The 27,530-nt window shown below is 29.5% G+C and overlaps 1 protein-coding gene across 12 annotated transcripts in view; it reads left to right on the top strand.

Annotated features, from left to right (window-relative positions):
* Window positions 1-27,530, top strand: part of LOC107438973 (NAD kinase) — a 68,266-nt gene that overhangs the window by 7,285 nt on the left and 33,451 nt on the right. For 2 of the 12 annotated variants that reach the window (XR_011636818.2, XM_043046101.3), the window contains exon 1: window positions 13,579-13,820. The exons of 4 other annotated variants lie outside the window; for them this stretch is intronic. Coding sequence is in view for 4 of the 8 variants with exons in the window: in XM_043046101.3 (XP_042902035.2) it covers window positions 13,777-13,820 (44 nt within the window). In the remaining 4 variants the exon portion in view is untranslated. Of the gene's footprint in view, window positions 1-13,578; window positions 13,821-16,954; window positions 17,474-19,017; window positions 19,502-20,099; window positions 20,287-27,530 lie in introns of those variants that run through there. 6 more of the 12 variants (XR_015435937.1, XM_043046099.3, XM_071180995.2 and 3 more) reach the window with 5 other exon arrangements.

The raw sequence follows: 27,530 nt of genomic DNA, 5'->3' as shown, positions 1-27,530 counted from the left end.
ATCAAAAAAAAAAGAGAAGAAAAACAAATTTCAAACTTATAGAAATGACAGGAAGCTATTCTTAAAACAATTTCTCTCAGAAAATAATGTGGTAGATATATTCATGTTTAATTCTTTAGTTATAATAACTATATCCCACCATAATACGTCAATAATAGTAAAGTATTTTTTTTAACGTTTTAAAATTAATAAGTCAATTAATTATTGAATGTTTCTATTAATACATGCCCAGAAGAGCATTTTTGTAACGGAAACATCACGATTTTCATTTGTAATCAGTAAGACGTTTATATGTAAGTGCTGCCATCTAAAGGAAACTGTTCGAATTTGATTTTTAAAATTTCATAAATAGGGGAAAGTGTTGTACATTGAACTCATTTTAACCATTTATTTCTTTTATTTAAAAAAATAAAAAAACGTACGCACACAGCAAAAAGCCTGAAAAAATCACACACAGAAAATAGCACCTGTTGTTATAAGCATCGACTACGTAAACTGATTTTAAAATTTCTTCACTGGGTGGAACAAATATTTGTACTGGTCCAAGGTACCAGTACCTTTACCCTTCATAGTAAATCTAATTTTTAATTAAAAGTCAATTTTAATAAAAAAATCAGTGTGCGATATACATTTTCTTAAATTTTTTTAAATAGTTGCAAAACTTTTACTTGCTCAATAAGTTGCAAAGCTCGCTCATTAAGTAATAGAAAATACCAAATAAAATAAAATCGAAAACCTGTAAATAAACGTAGAAAAAATATCAAATTTCCATAAGAGTTTAATCACAAATATCATCTGCTTCTCCTAGTTGAAATTTATTAAAAACTTCTAAAAATTAACGCGAGATCGCCGATTTTTTCAATCAAATGAAACATTTTTTTCATTGAAAGATCCTTGCAACATTTTAGGACTAGTAGAGAAACTCCGCAATCTCATTTTCTTTTCTGAATCAATACTATCTTTTTCTACTATCTATACCTCATAGATTATCTAAAATGTTCAATTTAAGGCTGAGAGTAGACTAGTCTAGAATCAATTCAGACTTAGCTCTGAACTATTATTTTGTGGTCTTATGTGAATGAATTCTGGAATTATCGTGTTGAAAAATTGATTTCTAACAATTATTGATTGTCAGAAATGAAATAAAATATTGATTTCGTTATAATTTTACTCCGAAAGTAAAATTACAACATAAATCTAGAATAGTCATAGTTATAAACATAGTCTAGAATCAATACCGACTTAGTTCTGAACTATTATTTTGTGGACTTATGTTAATGGACTCTGGAATTATCTTGTTGAAAAATTGATTTCAAACATTAAAAAATATTGATTTCCAACATTTTAATGTTATAATTTTATTCTGAAAGTAAAATTGCAACATACATTACTTGATGGAGAACCGTAATTTTTAACCGAATTTTGATAACTGTATTAAAAAACAAAACCGTCATGGTCGTAGAAGCAGAAACTACTCCATTATAAAAGAAAGCCTGGATAAATAATGTACAGTAATTCGTCAGAATATTATTCTAATAATAACCTATCTACCTATCCTCTTCGCACCAGATGATACATAAGGACTCTTCTAATAATAAATTGGAGGCAAATCATAAGTTATTATATCATAGTATATTACTCGAAAAAAATATATTCAGTATTACATGTATATCTGTATTACATGTATCTTCAGTATTACATGCATTTTAAAGTCATTTTTTGTGTGATCTTCTGAATTAGAGTTTTGGTTTGAAATGAATGTATATAACTGCAAGCTTACAAATACCAAGTTCAGACAGTTTACAGATATCATATATGCGTCCTTATAAATCTATCAATCTGAAGTATATAGAGGTCAGGAAAATATACATATTTAAATGGAAGGAAAAATTTAAATATTTGATTTTTGGCTAGTAAATTTCTTATTTTTCTCCTTACACTTTTCTTTTTCTTTCTTATATTTTCCGATCCATATATTTTGAGTAAAATCCTTTAAAAAAAAACCTCCTTATTTTAGAAATTGTTTAAAAAAAATCGCTTCAAAATTTTTTTCAATGTTCAACTTTATGTCGTATTTAAGACAAGAGCAAAATATACATACACAAAAAAAAAAAAAAAAAAAAAAAAAAACTGATAATTTAAGATATGAGTGACTTTAGCGGAAATTCAATCCGATAACAAAAATTTATTATGTTAAGAAACTTCCCGATTTTATTGTTCGAAGACAATTTATCATTTTTGTATCCTATTTAAAACGACAACATAAACTTAAAAATTGCTTATCATGTTTTCTTAGACTACTGTTGCTTTCTAACTGTGACGTAATCTGCGTTAAATGGGTATCGTAATTTTCCTTGTGACTGAATTCTTTTCAATAGTGGTACCACTACTTATTCAATTTCATTATCAATGTATAATAAATGAATGTATCATAAAGACTGAACTTCCTATTTAATCTTTCATGATTATTATTTATAATAATCTTTGAAAGAGAATCACAGATAGGGAAAATTATTTTAGTAATAAAATAAAATAAAATAAAATAAAATAAAATAAAATAAAATAAAATAAAATAAAATAAAATAAAATAAAATAAAATAAAAAGTTTTAAAGTTTTGTTTTTTAAGCAGACTAAAAAGGCAAATATGTATGTTTTTTTCTGAACTTGAAAAAATAAGGACGCATTACTTTCGAAAGACATGCGGGTTTTTTGCTTTATTACGAAAGTGATATGTAGCAGGTTTTTTATTTCAGATCTGGCAAAAATAAATTATTTTCCCCTTTTCAAGCTGCTTGGAAAACGTCGTTTTCAAAATTTTATTAATTTTTTTTCCTTTTTTTCGTGCCTGCAAGTTTGTATATGCCGGAAAATGGGATGCTTGCAAGTGACGTAGTGTGGGTGTCTCGACCCTGATTAGTTATTGAAGAGTGCATTTGTTTACGTTAACAACTGTTTTTTCCAGTCTATTTCGAGTAAGCCAAGCCCCAACAAGTATACTATATCCAGTAACTATATCCAGTATACTATATCCAGTAACAAGTATACTATATACAAGTATAGTATATCAATACTCTTAAGTGACAGATTCTAAATTCTTTCACAAAGATTCTTTCTCAAAGATTTCAATTCTTTAACCATATATTTACACAGAGACTTAACACAAAGACAGGCACGAAACCATATGGAACATAAAGACACTAATTATGCATCGAAGTTGACAGGTACACAAAATAGAAATATATCAAGGTTACATGCTTTTGTTTTTGTAATATTTAAAACGTGTTAATCAGAATCTAAATGAATATAGTTTATAAATGTCTTTGAGAAAGGAAATGAGGTCTTAAAAATAATGAAAATCTAGACCGAATGCAATACACAATACCAGTCATACTAAAACCGCAAATAAGAGCAGTGGCGGCTCATGGGATAGATAGTTCGCCTTCCATTGAGTTGAACCGGGTTCGCTTCCCAGTGATGGCTGGTTGAATTCAGCAACCGACTCGCACTAACCGCAGTGCTGACGTTAAATACCTCAGTGGTAGACGGATCACGGACTCGAGTCCCCTTACCATCAGGCTAACCATGGAAGGTTTTCGTGGTTTTTCTCTCCATGTAATGCAAATGTGGGTTAGTTCCATCAAGAAGTCCTCCACGAAGGCAAATTTCTCCCAATACTAAGTCCAAGAATTCTCTTGTCTCCTGGATCGGGTTCAAAATTAGAACAGGGTTCGAATCCCGGCATTGGCTGGTTGATTCAAATTCCAAACCTGGTTTGAGTCAACTATAGTGCTGAAGTAAAATATTCTCAGTGGGTAGACGGATCATGGGTTACAGTCCCTTTGCCGTCAGGCTAACCGTGGGAGGTCTTCGTGGTTTTCCTCCCCGTACAGCGCAAATGCGGGCTAGTTCCTTCAAGAAGTCCTCCACGAAGACAAATTTCTCCCAAGTTTGCCTAAGGAATTGAACATTGGTAGTCAAACTCAAAATTAGGTTGGCTGTTCAACGAAGGTAATACATATAGCTACACATATATTTTTTTAAATCTTGTATATCATTTGTTGTCCTGTATTTCAATATTCTACGACTTCAAAACAGTAGTGTGTGGAGGTGTGAAGATATCCGGGAGAACTCCTCAATTCGATGACATTTTTTTTTTTAAAAAAAAGGTATAATCATTGTCACTGTAAAGAGAACTAAAGGGCAATTTAATAAAAAAAAGGTGCATTATAAAGTTCCAAGATCATAGTTGATTGTTTGCCAAGAAATTTAAATCTTCTTTTCCGATTGCGTTAAGACACTGATCATAGCCTATACAATACCGATTAAATTTCAATCCTTTTTATTGATAGAGCGAGAATATTGATTGTGGTCGATTATTTGCCGAGTAATTTCAATCGTCTAGTCGGATTGCTTTGACAACTAGATTAAGTAAACTTCTATAAAAGGCATGAATGTTTTTTATCTTTACTAAAGATATTTATGTTCCCGTAAAAATATTCACATAAATTTGCCAAATGTATCAGATAATTGTATAATATTTAACTTCTGTTCACTTCTGTCTTGAGCCTAGTTCGAATTCATGTTCCTCTGTCATGTGTGTATGTTTGTTTAACAAACTAGTTTTATTTTAACCCCTTAACGATCGGCTTATTTTCAAGAAAACGGTCATAAAAGTGTCTATTTTGCCAAATACACGTATTTGATTAGTGTTAATATCTAGTTTAAAATAAACCAACTATTTTCAATCACCTTAAAAATATCCTGGTACTGTATCCGTATATGATGTGTAAAATGAGAAATAAAATGTTTTCCGGGCAAAAAAAGGAATTAGTTTTATTCTTATTGGCACATTACTACTGAACACTCCAACCTGTCAGTATCACGGGAGCGAGAAATAGCGAACGAAAACTCACCCCGTCATTTTCAAGGGAACGAGAAGGAAGGGTTTAAGAAATATCATATTCTAAGTTAATGATTCTTACTTTATATTGTATCATAAGAGCAACTTTACTTGAGTATTATATTTTACCCTAATTATAAATTTTAGTGATACTGAATAACAAAATGACGGCGACTACTTAGCACCAAGAATATTCTTGATGTTTCACTACACCAGGAATTATCCTTGGTGTCGAGGAACACTTAGTGTGGAACACCAATTTGGTGTGAAAGTAGTTTCCCCCATTTTGGTGCTAAGATACACTAAAAATCTTTTACAGTTTATACATTTTAAAAAGAAATCTCAATTCATCTTTCATTAAAATTTTTTTTAAATTTGAAAGGAAATTATTCTGTGGCAGAAAGTTTAGAAACACTTAGTGGAACACCAATTTAGTGTAAGTAGTTGCCACCATTTTGGTATTGAGATACAATAAATTTTTTTAACAGTGTATAAATTTAAAAAAAAAATTTGAATTCATCGTTCAATACAATTTTTTTAATAATTTAAAAGAAAATTATTCTGTGGCAAAAATTTATAATTTCATACTAAGTATTCTTAGTTTTTTTTCTCAAATGTCGACATTATTTAAATTTGGATAACCTATAACTTCATTAATAAATTTGCGAGAAATTATCCGTGAAATGTTTTGCATAAGTCAAATACTTATCTACTAAAAAAATAATTTTAGAATAAAAATATTTAAAATATATTGGAAGTTACAGTGTTCTTAGTTTCCGATTGGATGCCTCTTAGAGCTGTAGCTCTCTTCAGCTTCCCTCTATATGCAAAGGCTTCATAATCTAGTATTCTTACGAAAATCATATGAACTGAATCTTTCAGTACAAAGTACAGGAATCCCCATTTTCAACGAACATGATAAATTTTCAACCACGCTAAAAAGATTCGTTGTTTTATGTTTATTTGCTCCATTTAATAATTTTTTTCGGCATCAATCGATTTAATGATTAAGTGTTTTTCACAATGCTCGTACTCAATCGATTAGTTGACCTTTCTAACACCGCACGCACTCATATTTGATTAAGAAAATTATATTTATTCATCAGTCTGTGGGCTTGTCTACTAAAAAAAAATAAATAATAAGTTTTGTATACAGGAAGGAAAGTGTAACGCGACCTCACATACAATTGTTTGAAGAACTCGAAACCCCAAAAAACAAGGACGACCGCAAAGGTTACTTTTGAATCCATACATAGTTTCTTCTAAATTGTATTTTCAAATGAGTCTGTCGACAGTTTGACCTCGACTTATCGATTAGATATATATTTATCGATTATATGCGGAAGTTATTAGCATTGGTTTTTGAATGCATGACGATACAAGGAAGACTTATTAAAAAAAAATTGTTTGTTTAATTTAGAATAGCGAATTATTAGTAAAAGAACGATAATCAATAGAAATATTTTCATATCGAAATCGATAAGAAAGAACATTCATCGTATAATGGCTTCCTTGAATATGCAGGTTGTGCTTATGTAACATCAATGTATTTTTGTTGTTAATTTATATGGTCTTCGCTGTATTATATAATTGTCCTCGTAGATTTGAGTCTGAAATTCAAAATTTCTTTTCGAAAAAAGAATTTGAGATCTTTATCAAAAAATTTAAAGGTTTTTTCTCATAAATTTTAGTCTAAAATAAAATTAATTACGCATATATATATATTTTTAACGCCGAAGATTTTAATAAAGAATCGTCCTCATGGTATTGAGTCTGAAATAAAATATTATTCTTTTTTTTACAAGCAATCTGAATTCTTTAAATATCAAAAGCAGAATTATTTAAAGAGTTATGCTAGTGGTTTCGTGTATTAAATTAAGTATTAATATATTTTCTTTTACAAAGGATCTAAATCATTGGTTCTCAAAGTGGTCCAGGTGGACCCCCAGGGGTCCATAGGAGACCACACGGGGGTCCACGTAGATGTGAAAGGAAAACAGGGGTTCACAGGTTGTAAGTGAGGATTCATGAAAAAATTTCTGGTTTTCATAATAAAGAACAAAAATTTTGGCTTGGATTTACCTATCAACGTAGGCAGGTAGCATTATTCACTAGGTAGGTACTCAAAAATATTCCAGACTCAGTTCAAACACAGAATTGAATAGAAGAATAGTTCATAGTACAAGTGTACACCACATGTCGAGACTTGCAAAGTGTATAACCACAAGTATTATTTTAATAAATAGGACACAAGAAAATGTGCTACTTTTTTTTCTTCTTCTTAACACCCCCAATTTAGGGCGATATTTTTTGGGAGTTTTGGGAATACAGTAGAAATGTAGCAGCAGGGGTCTACCGAAAATAGTAAAACCTTGAAAGTGGACCACAAGAAAAAAAAGTTTGGGAACCTCTGATCTAAATTTTTTATATATAGAATATTTAAATAATCAATTAGTAGATGACGATATTTTAAATTTAGATTTTTTTTGTTTGATTTTCGAAATTAGAACCAAAAACGTACTTTTTCTGAATAAATAAATTTTTTCTAAGATTAATTTGGATTTTTGACTTTCAAAATATGAAGGCTGAGTAAGGAAACTGCAATCTGGAAATTATGATTCAAATAGTTTAACCAGAGAGGCGGACTCTATTTTAAACCCTTTATTGTTAAAAGTATAAAACTCAAAGATTTTTATTTCTTTTTATTCGTAAAATAAATTTTTTAAATGCTACTAACAGCAAAAGGAATTGCACTGTAGGATTTTTTTTATTTCTTCACGAAAGAAGTTACCAAGTTATTGTCTTTAAAATTTTGAAAAACACGTATTGAAACCCTTAACGGAACATCCCTAGTTGCATAAATATACAATGTTCTATTTTAATATGTCCTAATCGAACACAAGCATTAATACCTATATGTATTCCCTAAAATTAGCACATGGCTACCAACTTTATTCAAACATGCTTTAGATTTGAAGTTATTAAAAAATCGCAGCACAAATATAGTAAAAATAGTTGTTTACCAACGACCAACGAGAAGTGTGGGACCCAAGCACAGAGTGTCTCAGGCCTACTGATTGATATTTTAAACCAAATTTTATGTTGTTTAATTATAAAGTATTTTTAAATTATTTATAACATGAGTAAATTACGATATATTAGAAAATTTAAACTTGTACTTTCTTCAATTTTTGTTTACTCATATTTTTAACAGAATATTCTTAAGGAAAAACACACGTAGAGTATATTTGTAACATTTAGGAGCCTCATAGGCCTTATGATAAAGCAAGCACTGCCAAGGACCTTTAAAAGTAAGGGAAATTCGTGGTGAGTACACTAATTAAGGCCTTAAAAAGGTTGACTTAAGTCACTTACTAAAACTAAAAATTCTATTAGAGTTTAGTAGTAAAGACAATCGGTGATGTTTTAAAACTTTGGAATAAAGCCAAACAATTATGTATGAAACTGTTAATGTATTTGAAAGAGTGGTATGCATTGCAAACTTAGTATATTTGCAAATCAGATCTATAGAGTTTAGATGTTTTGGTGGCTAAATTTATAAGCTAAAGCTTAAATTGTTTGGGGCACGAAAGAAGTAAAATAACGTAAATAAAGCACAAATAAAGGCACAAAAATGGTACGTTAATTTTTGTGCTTTATTCGCAGTTAGCACAAAGTACAACCCTATCTTCATTTGGATGGTCTATTAGGCCAAAGGGTCTATTAGGAAATACATTAAGTTAAATTTTCAAACTTTTTAATTTCATGAATTTTTAAAAAAAAGACTGTAAATAATTCTTCAAAATGTAGTTAGCAAAAACAAGTATAATGTTCTCTATTCGTTATCTTACCCCACCATCCTCAGTCATCTTACCCCATCTGGAGCGTAAGATAAAGTTATATTTTCAAGGAGTAAAAATTTTGTTATTTTCTAAGAGGAAATGAAATTATTTCATTTTTTTCCAAACAAAACATAAAAGTTTTAAGAAATCTTTCTGCAAATTTCAGATTTTTAACTCGCTTAATGAATTTAGAAAAAAAAATATTTGAAGCTTAAGTTCAACACAACTTACCCTACTTTCTCTCATATTAATTCATAATATGTACCTATATATTTTTTTTCTTAACTTCTTGAATATCAAAATAACAGGTTTTTGTTTTACAAACAACAGTTTTAATTTGTGAAAATAGCAATTAAGATAACACTTAATGGCAAAAAGTCATTAAAGGCAACTCATATACATCTAGCCTCGGGGAATGAAAAAGGAAAAGTGAAATTAAGAGAGTAAATGAGAATGTTTTATTTCTTCATGATGTTTATAGTCTTTCATGAAATATGAAGTTAGGAAATGGTGATGTCTGAGGTGACCCCTTCGGTAACTGTTACCTAAGAGACCTATTAACCTCGCTGCTTGCGGCTACTGCACGCTTTTACATTCTTATGGTAACCTTCAACTTTGCTCATCCGGAGTTTTGTAGAAGGCAAAATTATCGATGAATGGAAAGTTCAAGAAGATGATACCATATTGGAAGATTGCTTAAGGTAATTTTGTCGTTACAGTGTGATTGTGTAAGTATCCAATCATTTAAGAAATGATGCAAGTTTTATTTTATTGTTTTGCGCGTTTTTTTCTGATTTGTGGACAAGCTTATGGTTTTCAATAAAATAAACGAATTAAACTAAAAAGGAGATAAAACTTAGTGACGTTGTAAATTTAGAGTCCATTCCAGGGGCCGACTAACAAAAGATAATTGGTGCTGTACCGCTGTAAATTAGGATTTTGTCCCACATCGAGATCTTCTGTGGTTAAAGGAATTTCGTTTTAGCAAAAGATTTGAACGTGTAATATAGTTTCTGTTTAAAATAAACAGCCGAGAAAATTTTTTTAAAAAAATTTGAAACTTATACATAACTAATGCATATATTTTTTTGCATTCATTTTAATATTTAATCTTAATTTCTTCAAATTTGTTTCATTAATTTATCGTAATTATAATGATAATAAATGTTATGTCATATTATAATAATAACTGCAATATTATAGTTATAATATCTATAAAAATTATGCTACAATGATTGAAACTATAAAATTATGTTATAATGATTGAAACTATAAAATTATGTTATAATGATTGAAACTATAAAATTATAATTATAATTATAGCAATTAAAATTTCAAAATTGCAATAGTCATAACATAATAACTATAATATAATAACTGCAGTATAATTATTATAACATAACAATAATATAATAATTTTAATAATTTTGTTTGATGGTCACAGTGAAACATTTTTTAATTTAATAAACGGAACATTTTATTTCCCTATGTTAAAAAAAAAAAGAAGAAAGAGACACTGTCGTTTCTGTTTTGGTTGTTTAACTATATACCCAAATCAGGGGCATGTTGTTTCGCTGAACAAAATTTGTTTTGTTTTGCACAAATTTTGTTTAGCTGCACAAAAACTATAAGACTTAGACACTTGAAAATTACAATGGTGTGCAAAAAATTGCCTAGGGAGTGCAATGGAATAAAAAAAAAAAAAGCATTTGAATATAAGTCAATATACCCAATTGAAATTTTAACAATTGGGTACTTGTACTTCAAGAAGAACAAGTCAGATGACCACACATGTGACCAATGACGTCAGCGCCAGTTGATAGTTATAAAGCAAAATAGCGTGTTGAAGTTGAGCTAAGTTTCTTCACATAAGTTAGAATTTTAATGAACGTGGAATTAATTAAATATAACGCCGTATCGCTCCTCGAGTTTGTTAAAATATTTTTTTTTCTCGTCTACGTCTTTTATTTAGCTTAGATTTATTATTTGTTTATGTATTTTATTGTAATCGTGATATATTTTTGTTCTGCGTACCTGACAACTTTGATGCTTAATTAGTTTGTTTATGTTCCACGTGACTTCGGTGCCTATCTTTGTGTTAAAAAAGAAATAGATGGCGTAAGAATTGAAATCTTTATAAAAGAATTTAGAAAGTGTCACTTTAAGAGAATTGATACTTGACTGGTTTGGCTAACTCGAACTAGAATGGAAAGAACAGTTGCGATAACGTTAACAAATGCCACGTTTCAGCAGCCAATCAGGATCGAGATATCCACACTACGTCATTTGCAGGTATCCCATTATTAACTGCCATTGGTCACAAAATTGTGCAGCTTTAACCTCCAGGACCTCTCTGGTCACCAACGGGTTGTTGCGGGAATGCTTTACTTTTACATTTCTTATTTGTGTTACACAATTTATGTTCCTATGTTCGCATTTTTTTAAGTTCAGTTGATTACTTGTTAAATCTTAAATATAACAAATTGTTTATTTCGTTGCGATTTGCATACTAACAAAACTCTCTAACATTGAGTCAATAATGATAATTATATGATGTTTTAAGGGGAGACAGAGAGATGTTAACATTCATATTAAAATTTTAAAAATATTTAAAAAAAAATTATTTCAAAAGAGATTAAAAAAAACTGTTTACTATTTGAATTGCTATAATGATGCAAGTCTTATTCACTAGTAAAACGACATTTTATGCATTTCTTCTTCTTAAGATCCACAATCCTGTTTTCTTAAGTTCACATATTTTTTCAAATACAGTTGATTATTCCTTAAATCTCAAATTCAGGAAATTATTTTTTTTCGTTACGATTAACATACTAATAAAATGCGCCGCTATTTAATTAATAATAAATATAACGAGAGATAGAGAGATCTTAATATTGATATTGAAATTTTAAATATATATATAAATAATTTAATTCACTTAAATAATTTAATTCATTAATTTTAAAATATATATGTAATAATTTAATTAAAAATTAATGAAAAAAAATTTTTGTTTTAATTTTTATAATGATACTATCTGAATACCCATTCTTCGTTCGGGGTGAATAAAAAAAATTGATTAATCTGTGCTGAGCAACACTACGAAATCATGCACAAAACTGAAAGGCATATACCGACACATTGAAGAGTTTAGTTAAAGAACCAAGTAAGTGACATTTTAGGGGTATTTTAATCAGTTTAAATAGCATCAATATGATTTTTATTTTCAAATTAGTCAGTGATAAATAAAATAAGATAAAGAATTATTAGCCCCGTCTCCTGATAAATAGGCAATAAAATAGTTCGAGGACCACTTTTTTCTTCTTACCCTGATTATAGCTTCTTTGAAAATGCCACGTACCTGGTTTTTCTTCAATTAATAAAGCTAAATTAATTTCTTTTATTAATTATTATTTGCTGTCTTTCCCTGTGGCTTTACATTATTATATTAAGCACTAAACGTGTTTTGTAGTTCATCCAATCAGAATAGAGATTAATTATATTTAGCATCACTTGGCATTATGATATTGCTAGCGGTCAACTCATGATAGTCAAAATATACCACAATTGCAAATACAGTACACTTTAGATATCTCGATTATGCACGGTTGAGTATAATCATTTCACTTCTTCTCGAATTGCTAGTACCCAATTATGTATTTTTGAAATATATACAAATTAAATCCTAAGGTATATAACTCGAACTAAACGCATAAAAATCAAAAATTTCACAGGTTGTGATGTTGCATGGTTTTAGAATTTCATTTTTCCTTTACTAAAAAGAAAAGAGTTTCACTATTTATACATTTGTAGATTAAAATAATTAGTATCCTAAGAGTGAGCAATCTGAAAAAAAAAATGCGATAGTAGTTCTAGGGTTTAGATACATTAATTTTTCTGGGTTTATATTTATACAGGATTAAATTCGGGATTATTATGAAATTTGCAGCAGGAGATAGAGCGTTCGCCCCCTCCCAATGAGGTTAACCGGGTTCGAATCCAATTCGAATTCAGCCCCCGGTTCGCACCGACCACAGTGCTGACGCAAAATATCCTCAGTGGTTGAGGGATCATGGGTTAGTCCCCTTGCCGTCAGGATAACCGGAGGAGGTTTCCGTGGTTTTCCTCACTGCGTAACGCAAATGCCGGTTAATTCGGTCACATAAGTCCTCCACGAAGGCGAAATTTCTCCCAATACTTTATCCAGGAGTTCCCTTGTCTTCTGGATTGGGTTCAAAATTACAAGGCTAGGGAGTTGATCTTTTGTAGTCTCAAACCCTAAAAATTGGGTCGGCAATTCAACGGCGGATATAAAATAAAATAAAGCTCTCCAGTTTGATTATTGTTGTGAAAAGGAAAGCTATTATTAAAAAAGTCACTGTTTAGTATAATTAATATTTTAAACCAATAAATTGCTTTAAAATTTGTAAGCTTTATATCAAAGAGTATGTTTGCTGTTGAAATTCTTCCCCTCAATTCGATTATTGTTTTATAACCCTTTGCTGATAAAAATTTCTGAAGAGGAGACTGATGTAATCATTAAAACAGTGACCGATAAATAAAATTTAAAAAAAACTAACTAAATAAACGGTTTTGTTAAAAGCAAGCAGAATTTCCCAGAAACCTTGAAAGAGTTATACAACAAATAATGTACACACAAAAAAGATATTTCCGACCGCACGTGTCCAAACAACATAAGAGTGGGTTGAAAAGCGGTGTATGGTTGCATTCAGGAAGGTTAAGAGGTCATTATCTATTAAAATCGACTGGTGTGTAAAGGCAAATAATTAAGTTATTTATTTCTGGAGAAAAAAAAAAGTGATTCCATGAAAATCCATTCCAATTGGAGGCGCCGAAGTGACCAGTCACACTTGATGGCGGTCAGTTTTAATGGAATTTAGTTGAGGGAGGGAAACATTGTGACCCAAATCCTTACCTTTATAGGCGACCCACCATATTCGATGGCATAGTTCAAAATAAAAGTAGAAAAGTTTGAAACAAACGTATTTGCTTTACATGAAGAGCACGTTGACATGTTACTGCAGGCTATTGCAGAAATTGCCTTCAATAATTTCTGGTGAGTTTAATTTTTTGCTTTTTTTAAATAAAAAAAAATTATGCGTTCTAAAATGTTTATAATACATTGTATTTATATTGGGAGATATCTTCTTGTAACTTTTAAATTCTATTTTTTTAAAATTTAACGAACCGGTGTTTTTTCAAATTTTTTTTATTTTTATTCTCTATATTTTTTATCATTGCGTATGAAAGTTTAAAAAAAACTATTTATAATTTTATATATATAATATTTATTATTTTTTTTGTGTCAGACTTTTCATGACGTACAACAATCCGTACTTATATCACATTCGAAATTACGAAGAGTTTTTTGTTGTGATAGAAATGTATTACGCAAGTGAGTCGTCCAACGTTTTTTATTTTATGCGTAACAAAAATAGAGCTAATTTTTCCTTTCTAGAAAACTTAAAACACGTGCATTTTTAATATTATTTTATTTTCTCTTTTTAGATGTATATATCTTAGTTTATTTATGTCAGAAATACTTCGAAATTTTTGTTGAATGAAAAGAGAGATATAAACTTCGCGTGAAATATTTCGAAAACATTTGTAGCTTATTATTAGCATCAGGTGCAGGGTTCCATCTAAAATTTCGGACTAGTCGGAAATTGTTGTTAATTGACGTTAAATTAACTTTAGCCGTCAAATGACCATACATTCTGCTTGTAGAGACTTGGAAATGGTTAAGCTTGGTTAATGGCTTTTAGCTGTAAGGTTGTGATAAATGTTGTTAGTTGCAGTCGGTAAATTATTGTAACTTGAATTGTTATCTAGCATAGAGATTAATTGTTATCTAGCATAGAGATTAATGTTGTGATAAATGTTGTTAATTGCAGTCGGAAAATTATTTAACTTGATTGTTATCTAGCATAGAGATTAATGGTGAATGGTTTTGAAGCTGTAATGTTGTGATAAATGTTGTTAGTTGCAATCGGAAAATTATTGTGACTTTAATTGCTATCTAGCATAGAGATTAACGATGACTTTTGACGATTGACTCTTTGATAATAATATTGCGATAAATTCTGTTTGTAGAGATCTAGAAGTGATTGAAACTTGTTTGTCATCAGGTATTATAGAACTGTAATAAAGAATTAAGTGCTCTAACAAGTCAGGAAGTCGTCAAAATTTCAATTGCAAGATTGTATTGTTGCAAACATAAAAGCGAATAATTAAAGTGTAGTAATATAGATTTTATCTGTCAAAATGAATATAGGATATGCAGTTAACAATTTTATATTTTATTTTATAACCGTCATTGAACAGCTGACCCAAGTTTTGGGTTTACAACTACTAATGTTCAACTCCGTAGCCTTGTAATTTTGAACCCAATTCAGAAGACAAGGGAACTCGTAGATCTAGTCTAAGGAGAAATCTGCTTTCATGAAGGACTTTATGATTGAACTAAACTGCATTTACGTTACTTGTAGAAGAAAACCATGAAAACCTCCCACGGTTAGCCCGATTGCAAAAGGATTCTAATCCATGATCTGTCTACTGCTGGGGATATTTTACGTCATCACTGTGATCGGTGCGAGCCGGGTGCAGAATTCGTACGACAACCCATTGCTGGGATTCGAACCCGGTTCATCTCATTGGAAAGCAAATGCTCTATTCCCTGAGCCACCACGACTCGCAGTTAACAATTGAAGGAAATGTAAATGTTGTGGGGAGTTTAGGAGGTGAAGTTAAGAAGAAAATATAAATTTATTTTTGCTTATTACTTAAATTAAATGCATACATGAATGAGAATTTTTTAAAAGTGTAAGTTAAAACACTATTGCATGCCTATTGCATGGACGTGCGTGCTAATTAAGATAATCTTGCGCTTGCGAAGTGCCGGTATTTCAAAACAATGTTTTTCACAATTATTGACACGATAGCTCTTTTAACATTAGTAGGATTTGCTTAAAAAATGATTAACATGTAAGCAATTCATATTTTTCTTGTTGCACTTGTTTAATAGCAATCTTAGTTTTAAATTAATGAAATGATTTATTGCAAATTAAAAAAAGCAATTTATCGATAATTCGATAATCGACTTTCATTCTTAATGTTCGATAGATGCCCACCATTTAAATATGCAACACTTTCAGCATAAAAAAAATATATTCAGATATTGTGTTTACAAAAAATAAAATATTTGAGCGCGAAATTAATTTATTTTTCTTCTTACAGAGTTAAATACGGTAAAGAAATGTGCCAATTTTAAAATTACGTACAAACAAGAATGACATACTCAAAATTATTCCAAATAAATTAAATTAAAATTAAGAGAAAGTCACAATTTTTCTACTATAGAAAGAACTTCAGTCCGATGTCTGAACTTATCCCCCAAGCTGTTGAATTATGCACATAAAAATTAGTAATCTCCAGAAAACTTTTGTCTGAACTGTACCATAAAACAATTTGTTTAAATTATAATTGTTTAAAATAATAATTAAATTATTAATTAAATTATTAATTAAATTATTAATTAAATTATTAATTAAATTAATAATTAAATTTTTAATTAAATTATTAATTAAATTATTAATTAAATTATTAATTAAATTATTAATTAAATTATTAATTAAATTATTAGTTAAATTATTAATTAAATTATAATTGTTTAAATTAATTAATTCAAAATTGTTAAGTTAAAAAAATAAAAGTAGAAAAATGTATGAATATTTCACATAAAATGTTCTTATATTTTTTTCCAAGAAGATATACATTAAAATGTATATACCTTAAAAATTAGTATTTAAATTTATGACTTTATTTAGTTTAAATTAGCACTTTTAGTTAAAAAAATTAATTGTGTTATGAAGAATATTACGCATTCAATAAAGAATTTATAGACTTTAGGAATAATTTATTTCAATTTGAAATCTTTTGTTAGTATATGAATATAACCAGCTAATATTTATTTTTTAATAAAGTAAGATACAAAATAATTAAAAATTTTTGCATAAGCAAGTACTGATGTAAGCTTAAAAGAACAAATTATTCTTACAAAATAAGGAAAAAATAGTATAAACATTACGTCAATCGTTTCCGCTCCAATAATTTCCGTCAACTCCCAGCATTAGGTAATTACTAATTATATTTTGGTGTTAATAATAGCAATGATAAATTGATTAAGTTATTATTGTGTGAAACAAATTATATTCTAAAAGCACAAACACATTAAACGGCGCACGTATGTTCTACCCAAAAAGCATATATGCATGTAAGAAAGATCGTCTGATAACTTCTAGAAAATGTTTAATAAGGTTAATATCTTTTTCAAAATTATGTTTGAAAGAATCATATGATTCAAATCGTTTGCTTACCACGTGATCAAATTAAAAAGTTATTATTTTCACGCCAAGCAGAAAATTCGAAACATAATTTGAAGGAAATTTCGTCAGAGGTGACGTTAATTGGGATTTCAGTTTGAGCGTTGTTGATGTTAGTAATTCTTTTTGATTTTATGTCTGTTGACCGAAGCTCTATCTAACACATTGGGATTGTTAATTTTATTAGTTTTGCTAACTTTAATACAGCTAACATTTACTACTTTTGCGGTTTATATTAGAGTAATAGGGTAAATGTTTATTGAATATAATATTCTCTTAGTCTAAATTTGAAAGTGTGTTCTATTAATGGTGATAACTTGATCTTAAGGTAAGTTAAAATTATTTTGATCAAAGTTCTTGTTTATCAATAATTTCTACGAATATGCGCTTTTTATGTTCAATATCTATATCTATCTATCTATATAGATAGATAGATAATAAACAGATAAATAGATAAATAGATAGATAGATAGATATGGGGTCTATTTATGTTTGAAAGAAAGACCTTCATGGAGATGAATTTGACTCGATATTTTGGGTCACAAACTGTGCTTGTCTTCTGAGTAAGACACTGAATATAATGATACAACTGTTAAATGTATTTAAATAAAAATTAAAATATACTTAATTAAAAGATCCCAAAATGTTTTATTACATTATCACATATATGGTTTATAGATTTAATTCCCGATTCTGTAGGTCTAATATAAAATCTGAATTCTATTATTTGAATACCAATGCAACCTTATCTACAATTTTATTTTCAAATTCCTTTTTAAATTTTGATTGCCATTAAAACTCGTTAAATATATTTTTCGCTCTAGAGATATTGTAGCAATAGTGCGTAAAGTTAGTTTTCAACAATGTTTTCGAATTTTGTATTCATTATTTTAATTGCACATGTTGACTTGGCACAGTTTTATGGAAAGCTCAATAAAAAAGTAAACATAACTTACTTACTGTTTAATAATTGGGTTCTTACAACTGAAGAAGAAGTGAAGTGATTATGCCTAACCACGTGATTTAAATCAGATTTCATTTAAGGCTCCTATACTATCAGAGCTGACCTATCAAGCAATATTGGAGCAAACAAGCTCGCAAGTTAGCGTTATGTTAGTATTGTGCTTATGTTAGCTCTTTACTCCAAAAATAGATGATAAGTCGGCCTGTCTAATTCAGGGGCTCTAATTTTATTGAATACCTGTAAGCCACGTCACGCTCGTGTACCGAATCTGATTAGCTTCTGAATGCCACGATTTTCCTACGATGATGTCACTTGCAGGTATCCAATTGTTACTAAGTCATATCCCATTTTAAATTTGTTTATCATAAAATATTGCATAGTAAGATAGTAACATAAGTTTACTTTGAGACCATATTACCATAATAGGTAGGCAGTACCTAAGGATTATCATAGGTAGTACCTAAGGATTATCGTTTACTTTAAGACTATATTACCATAATAGGTAGGCAGTACCTAAGGATTATCATACGTAGTATCTAAGGATTATCGCAGGTAGTACCTTAAGATTAGATTATAATAGACTTTTTTTAATTTGGAATAATTTGGGAATAATAATCAAAATCAAAAGAGTGATAATACTAAAGTATAAGCACAAAAGTGAATGTCAGATGTTAATGTCTTCAAATTAGGGGCACAGAAATATTTTATAGTGAAACAACACCTTTAAAACTTTCATTAGTTTTATTGTGATGAATATCAAGATCATCTGTATCCTCTTATTAATCAAGAAACCATGTGATTTTTCTGGCCAATAAAAACTATCCGACAATAATGAGAAACGGTTTTTGATTATTATGTTTTTAGATATGTGTAGTTATATTTTTAGATATGTTTATCTCGATATCAACAAACGAGACCGCGTGCACCCTTCAAGCAATATCGTGTTGACACTTAAGATAAGTGATCTTTCTCTATGCATTATGTAATACTCATGTTTGTATAGTTTTTTTTTCTTCTGTCGTTAGACGAATGTTTCGGTCATTGAAATAATCTAAAAAAAAATACATAAATAAATAAAAAGCGGCATTTAGTGATTACGTGAAAAGGATGGTACTGATAAAAAAAAAATTAAAAAGAGTTGTTATCATCCTCAACTTTTGTCCACTTCCCCAAAGCAAAGGAAGTAAAATAGTTGATGAAAAATATCGACCTTGGATAGAAAGCTCAACAGCAGAAAAACTTAATTTTCCTTAGAAAAAAAAGGAGTAAGTTGTTTAACAACTGCTAAGTTCACATGGACGCTGTCCAGCGTACAAACGGCAACGCCGAGGCTCGTGTCGGCAGGCCGAAATTGAGCTGTCTGTCGAAATTGAAGATTTTTCATAAAATTAGGTAGGTCACTTAATATTTTTCTAGTTTTTCAGCGTGCCCGCTTATTATTTTAACATACTCTTCATGTCAAAAAAAGATAATTGTCGTTTCACCATTTCATGCATTCTCATTGGACAAAAAAATCAAATGATATGATGGTAAACAAATGAGATCTAGATGACTTTGATTGTCATAAATATAATATTTATAAAGATATAGCTGTATTTATCTGTATATCATTTATTTTCCTTATGTTCCTTCGTACTAAAAATATTTAGTTATCATTTCTTACTATTATTCTCTGCTATTACTACATTATTATTGAAATAAAGTAATATTAGTTATTTATAAAGTAATCGGATGATATTACTTTGATATTATTTAGATCGTGTTGACACTAAAAATAAGTGATCTTTCTTATTGCATATGTAACACTCAAGTTTTGCTTAAATTATCTTTTCATCCCTTGAGAAATGTTTCAGTCGTTGAAAAATAAGCGGCATTCAGTGATTACGTAAAAAGGAAGGTACCGATAAAAAAAAAAATAATAAAGTTATCTTCCTCAACATTTATCCGCTTCCCCCTAAGAAAGGAAGCAAAATAGTTTATGAAAAATATCGACCTCCGATAGAAGGTGTCAATAGCAGTTAAATTTAATTTTCCTCAAAAAAAAAGAGGAGTAATTTGTTTAATAATTGTTAAGTTCACATGAACGTTGTGCAGTGTTCTAACGGCAATGTCGAGGCTGTTGTCGACAAGCCAAAAAACAGTCTTCCATCCCATATGCGGATTTTTCATAAAATTAGGTAGGTGATGTGATATTTTCATAATTTTCTGCGCAACTTTCTTTTTTCTCCAAATTTTAACGTTATGGCAAATGACTCAAATAATTATATATATGTAACTCAAATAATTTCTCTATACGTCACACAAATATAATTGTTGTGCTTTATTAAACATTCTCATTGGACATGAAAATCACATGATATGATCGTCATTAATAATCTGGGTGTCTTTGACTGTCATCAGCATAAAATTTCTCAGAGTTATAACGATATTTAGTTGTAAATTATTTATTTCTCCACCCTCATTTGACGGTATTTATCTGTAATATTTATTTATCATCCCTTCTTAATATTATTCTCCATTACTATTACGCTTTTGATTTTGATTGTATTCCAAAATTAGTGGCTAAAAACTTAAAGTCTTCTTCAATTTTTATATTGATAAGAAATTTCATATTACCTTATTTTGCAACAATTTTTGATAGAAGTATTTGGTTATCTTTGCAGATTTTCAATTATTTATCGTTCATAAGTAATAGCAAATTTTCAATAAGTTAAGCCCAATTACTTTTCACACAATTAAGCGGGGTACTAAACCCGCGGTTGTAATAACTTTTCTGTGAGAAATTTTTCCTTATTGTTTTAAATATATTCTTTAGATTGGTACTTTGACCATACTAACATTACAAAATTATCCCAGTTTAATATTTATCCTACTTTATATTTATCCTTTCCTTTCCATGAATCGGAAAATATGGTGAATTCTATCATATTTTGGCAGTTTAGTTTTTTTTGGGCATAATTTTCTCAGTATTTGATCTCTTAAATATTTTTTAACGTAATACAGTCTTGTACCTGTTACATGAATCAAAAATCCTCTATGACCACGGAATTTTGACTCTACTATACCACAGGATATATATAGCAGTGTTGGGATTTATGTTTTATGTCTATTGAGCAAAATATTATGTATGGTATCAACAAATTGTCTTTCTTCCTTACACGAATATATTCCAACTACTTAATGAAGCGTATTGCCGTGAGGAAAAAGCAAGCGTTTCCGTAACCATGATGACGAAGAGGAAAAAATGTGGAGAATGGGAAAATCGTGTGCTTTAAGACGCCTACTTTAGTTACAAAGTGTATGATAAATTATGACCATAATTGAAAGTATGAATTACATATCTTTCATACTTTGCCGATTTGTCACGGTTAAACCATTTCCCACCTTGCTGGCATCATACATTTTATTTTAAACTAATCGTCTTTGGAGACATTTTGGTATACATATTAAATGTACCAGCTAGATTGGGGGCTCTATTGTCTTCACCAGGATTGCCAAGGAAACTTTACATTCATTTGCGGAAAATCACCCTTCATAAGTTTCTATTGTGTTTTTGATGGGTGAACAAAGCACTTATATGCAAAAAAATATATATATTTATATATTTTAAAGTTTACTTACTGGCAGGGGTGGGAAATTGTGTAGTCCTTTTGATCAGCATTCTTTCTCTAAATAGTCTTCTGATGAAATCTTTGAGCACAATTTAGTATTTTAAAACAAGATAATTTTTTGGAGCAAAATGTAAACCCCTTTACCACTATAGAATAAGAAAAGTTCCCCGTACCAAATCCAGAAAAGTTATATGCCCTGTCTTGTAGTGCTATTATGTCCCTGTCTTGTACCACTTATGTGCCCTGTCTTGTAATTTTGCAGCATTAAAAAGAAACACGTGTGCATTTTAGCTATAACAATGGTCTTAATGTTCACTATCATATCAGCATTTCTGAATAATTTGCAGATAAAGTTATCCGAATTTAAACTACAACAACGGTATAGTTTAATAAAATGGTATTGCCATTGTTAAACAGCTGAAAATTAATATAACCTTCAACAAAGGTCGTAGCTTTAACTAACATGGTATTATAATTTCTGAAGAATAAAAATTGAAAAAAATCCACATTTTAACTGTAATAATGGTATAAATGGTTATGATATTATCATTTTAAAACAATTTGAAATTAAAATAATCTAAATTTCAGTAACAAGAGTAATCTTATTGTACAATTGCGTGGAATTATTATTTTTAAACAATAATTTTTTTTCTTCAAAAATTTATTAATGTTCACTAACAGAATATTATTACTTTCAAACAATTAAAAAACATGCACGTGAGCTGTAACAATGCTCTCATAATGCTATGGAAAATTTTAAAACTTAGAACATTTCTAAGAGAAATTCGAATGTAAAATTGAAAATCGATAACTTCGAGTTGCACATATTCGGATCGAGTTGTGCCATAATGTAAAGTTAAGTAGCTGTACACAATTAGCATTTTCTTAAGATTTGACATATGAATACACCTAGTCAAATCTCATTTTATTTTATAACCGTCGTTGAACAGCCGACCCAATTTTGGGTTTACGGCTATCAATGTTCAACTCCGTAGCCTTATAATATTGAACTTAATCCAGAAAACAAGGGAATTCCTGGATCAACATTTGGGGGAAATTTACCTTCGTGGAGGACTTGTAGATGGAACTAACCAGCATTTGCGTTACATGGAAAGGAAAACCATGAAAACCTCCTACGGTTAGCATGACGACAAGAGGACTCAAACCCATGATCCGTCTACTTATGAGAACATTTTACGTTAGCACTGTGGTTGGAACAAGCCGGATGTGGAAACCTAGTCAAATTACCGTTTATCCAGGTGTTAAGTCGACCCCCTTATTTTTGATTACAAGTTATCAAATTTTTGATATGTCAGGTGTATAAGTCGACCGCTGAAAAATCATCCAAAATTGAAAAACATAAAAAGCTTACTCAGTCAAATGTCCTCATATTAAAAATATTTCACATTGTTCTTTGTATTTAAGTGAACAATTTTAAATGCAAGCAAAATATGCTGAGAAAAACGCAAAAACAATTGTATAAAACATATCAAACATATTTTTTAAAAGAGGTACATTGATTTAGAGTTAATCATAACTATCTCATTGTTTATAATGCCTCGATATTTCAGAATCAACTAATGTCCAACTTTATTACCGGTGTGTTTGTTATCCCCCTCATTTTCAGAAAAGTTTAGGAGTTTGAAAAGTAGACTTATACACAGGGATATACCTTATTTAAGTTTTTACACGCTAAACCAGCTCCTTACTGGCCACGGAGGGTTCGGGACCTATCAACAAAAATATTTTAGGAAATCAGCTTCATGCAATTACTGTGGAGTGAGATAGGACATTAAACATCTAATTAAGCACTGTCCAAGATTCCGGGCACTTCGTGGAACCCGCATGAATAACTACGAAGAGGAACACCAATTCTTTGCTATATTGGCCTGCAGGAGAATTGTGATTCAAATTATAAAGCAAAACTTCGAGGACATTTAGCCCCAGATCAACTGACCCCAGTCGTGAACCAACAATAGAACTGATCAACTTTTAGCCTTACATTTTGAAATTTTATCTACTCGTGATTTTAGACTTTGTCGACTTTTATTCAGACTTTTATTTTCAGACATTTACACTTAGGACTTTCAGCTCTCATTGATTTTAGTTTTGAGATTTTATTTTCATCTCTTGTTTCCTTATTATTATAGTCATTTAATTCTCGACATTTACACCGGCGCTTTTAGCTTTCAATTCTTTTAAAACACGTTTTTTATTGTCAACATTTTTAGTTAATTCACTTTTAACTGATCACCACCACTGTCATTTGGTAAAATTTAACTTTTTATCTCCGTATATCCCCCTGGGGTGGGTCGGAGTTCAAACTGTCTTATTACATATAGAGAAAATACAATTTCAATGTATTACAAGGAAAGTGCGTCCTTGCTTCTAAAATAAACCCATTTTTAGCCTTGTAGCTTAATAACAACACACTGTTACAGATATGTGTCTGTGTGTGTATATCTTATCAGTATTTATTTAAGTGATCTGTAAGTGATTCAAATATTGATTTTTTTTACCTTCTTTTGTGAGTTACCGACAGTAGATGAAGGATATCTTCAAACGCAACCGATGTAGAAAAATCGTGCTGATATAGCGTGATTTTCAACTTGAGTTAATGTCAGCTTATTTTGAATTCGTGTCGCGATTCGATGACTAAAAGAGTGCCTTATCACTGACAGATTTTAGCAAAAGAAAAAAATCTCTTTATCTAACTCTTTAGTGTAGTGGTTCCCAATTTAAGTAAATGCAAATGCGAAATATATATATATATATATATATATAAAATAGTAGTAAAAGTGAAACCATAAAATAAAAATAACGATAACAAAAGTATCTGAAATTTTACGAATATTTACAGATTTCAGAATGCCTGGATTAAAGCTAATTTACTTGTATTTTACTTTTATATTAATCTTATTCAATATATTTCATATATAGCCCCTGTTTTTATATATCTCAATGTCAATAATTATGTTTAGCTTATTTAATATATCTTTATATTTATTTATCGCGATATATTTTCAGATTACTCTGTATTTTATAAATCAATATACATCTCTATACTTAGGAAATCAATAATTTAACAGATCTCTACAATAGACCTACATTTACTTTATTTGCTATCTATACAGGGTTATTCATAATTCCCTCCGCCTGTAAACGCCATTTTTCTTTACTACAACTGGCTTCAGTGGTACATGTTACTGCCATCTACCGGCAACTGTTTAAATTAAAACTTGAATACTTTCGAAATAATTTCGTATGTTCGATTTTGCCATATTCGTCTTTGTTTTTTTACTATTACGCTTCGAAACCCCGGAGGGAATTATGAATAACCCTGTATATCTCACTTTAATGAATTTAATGGCGATTCGTTAGAAAAACACCGCAAATAAATACGATTTCCAGTAAAAGTAAGAAGGCAGACATACAATATCCTATGATTTGAATACACTAATTAAATTGCGCCGACATTGTTTTAAATTAGGAAATCATACACGCACAAAAAATAAGTTCTCATCCTTGAACCATTATGATTACTTCTTAGAATGTAAAAATTTTATCATTAGATCTAAAATTATGAAAGTGTCTGTGATGCCACAATAGGCATTACAGATTTCATTGCTTTTAAAATTTCTTGAATTTTTTTTTAAATCATTGTTAATCGAATTTTAATTAAATTAAACAAATTATTTAATTTTTATTACAAATTATAAAAGCGAATATAAAATATATTATTCCTTTTTTAACAATCAATGTAACGGCTAACTTTTTATTTCAATTCAAATGTAAGACTCATTAATTCACTGTCGCGACAAAATCGAAAACAAAAATACATTTATAACTCTTTATTTTTTATTTCTTACCACAAAAATATTTAAGTTACTTGGTTATACTAACTCTCACTGGTTATACTCACTCTCACTTTTTGGCGATTCGCTTTCGCCAAATTATTTTTAAATTTAATATTGATTATAGGGGGTTGGCTTTGTTTTTTGGTTATGCAATCTTTCGATAATTCCCCAACATTGGATCTCTATCCATGCTCCTAACTGTCCGTTTGGAATAATTCATTCACTTTTCTATTGCTAATTATTGGCGAAGGGCTGGGCTGCCTTTTTGGTCTCCCAGTCCCGACTGTTGATTACAAATCTTAACAGAAATTATGTTAAGAGAATGATTATTTTGATCCCTATAAGGGACTTCTTTTCTTTATTTTTATATTTTTGAATGTGGTCACAATTCAGTCAACTCAATAAATAAATTTTTCCTTAGCGAATTTTATTAATTTATCTGAGATAATTATCATTATATTACATCCAAATTAAGATGTATCCGTAACGTTCAAAAGTCAAAAATTGGAATTATGATCATCATTTATTATTACCTTTCATTTTACGAACTGTGCATTTTTTAAACAGAAAAAGAACACCCTTCTATTAATCAAATATCACTGAATGATTGGCTAAGACTCAGGAGGCTTCCTTCCTTGTCTGTCGTATAAAACAATGCATTTATTCTTAACGCCAGAAAGAATTGTTTGTTATTTTTAACTCGAATAACTTTATCACATTCAATAATCGCTTCAAATCGGTTTAAACTAGAACCAGGAAAAGAATGGAATAATTGGAAATAAGAAAGATTGACGGTTACCTTGACATTGAGCTATTTAGGTATCCATTTAAAGAAACACTTATATTAAATTGGAAATGACATTTTATGAATGTTAAAATATACTTTAAAACATTTTTCAGTTTGTTCATTGATCATTTCATATTGCGAAAAAACAAAGTTTTCAACGATGAAATTTTTTTAAATTTTTTATTTTTAAATACTGTTAACCTATTTTTTCTAAAAACTTTTATGCATTTAATTGTGCTAAATGGCAACAAGTTATTAGTGAATATGAAACCATCTAATTCTGTTTTTTATCTATTGGTTTTGATTCGTAAAAAAACTATCTGCATTATAAACGAATGCAATTTTTTTAAGTCAATTTGTGTAATCAGTTCGATACTTCCGGAAATATTTTTTAGAGTAGGGGAGAGTGGGGTCAATTGTAAAATTTTTTACTTAACTATTTTTAACTAACAAAAAATCCAATATATTATTAGTATTAATTGACGGACGAGTAAAGTAGACTATCCTCTACTAGAAAAAAAAATACCTGATTTTAAATATTATTATATTAGTTATTAACAGTTTTTGACAGTCGTACACTTGTTACAATTGTCCCCACTTACGGGGTCAATTGTAACAGTTCATAAATTCAGCTAAAACATAGTTAATTATACATATTATCATAGTTGGGATATATTTTTTTATTGATCAAAATAGTAGTGATATTTTGGGAGTAAAAATAATAATGAGCAGAAACCTAAAGGGTTAAACTTTTAACTTTAAGGGGTTAGAAATTTTAATTTATGCTGTGAAAGGTGACAAATAAAATAATGCACATGCAACATTATATAAATGATATAGGAAACTATTGGTGGTTCTTAAAGAGTTAAGTAATGGTTTGTAAACATAAGATTATTTATTTTCAGCTGTTACAATTGTCCCTTTACTTATTGTTACAATTGTCCCCAAGACGCCATTTCAGCTTCATTTGTAAAAAAACAATGCTAGTTAATTAGCAAAACTAATCTTTTTTTAATTGAAAGGTTAATTAAGGTGTCCACTTACATATTCGGTTACTAATTTTTATTTGTTTAAACAAAATTACTTTGTTACAATATAATATTCTAATACCAAAAAAAGTACTTGCGTGGCGTGAAAATATCTTTTGTGATGTAACTCTTTCAAAA

Source organism: Parasteatoda tepidariorum, chromosome 8, assembly GCF_982258835.1.
Source record: "Parasteatoda tepidariorum strain Cologne lab strain chromosome 8, Ptep-v5.0, whole genome shotgun sequence".
Lineage (NCBI taxonomy): Eukaryota > Metazoa > Arthropoda > Arachnida > Araneae > Theridiidae > Parasteatoda > Parasteatoda tepidariorum.
Note: the sequence above shows the minus strand (reverse complement) of the source record. Positions and strands in the feature narration are given on the sequence as shown.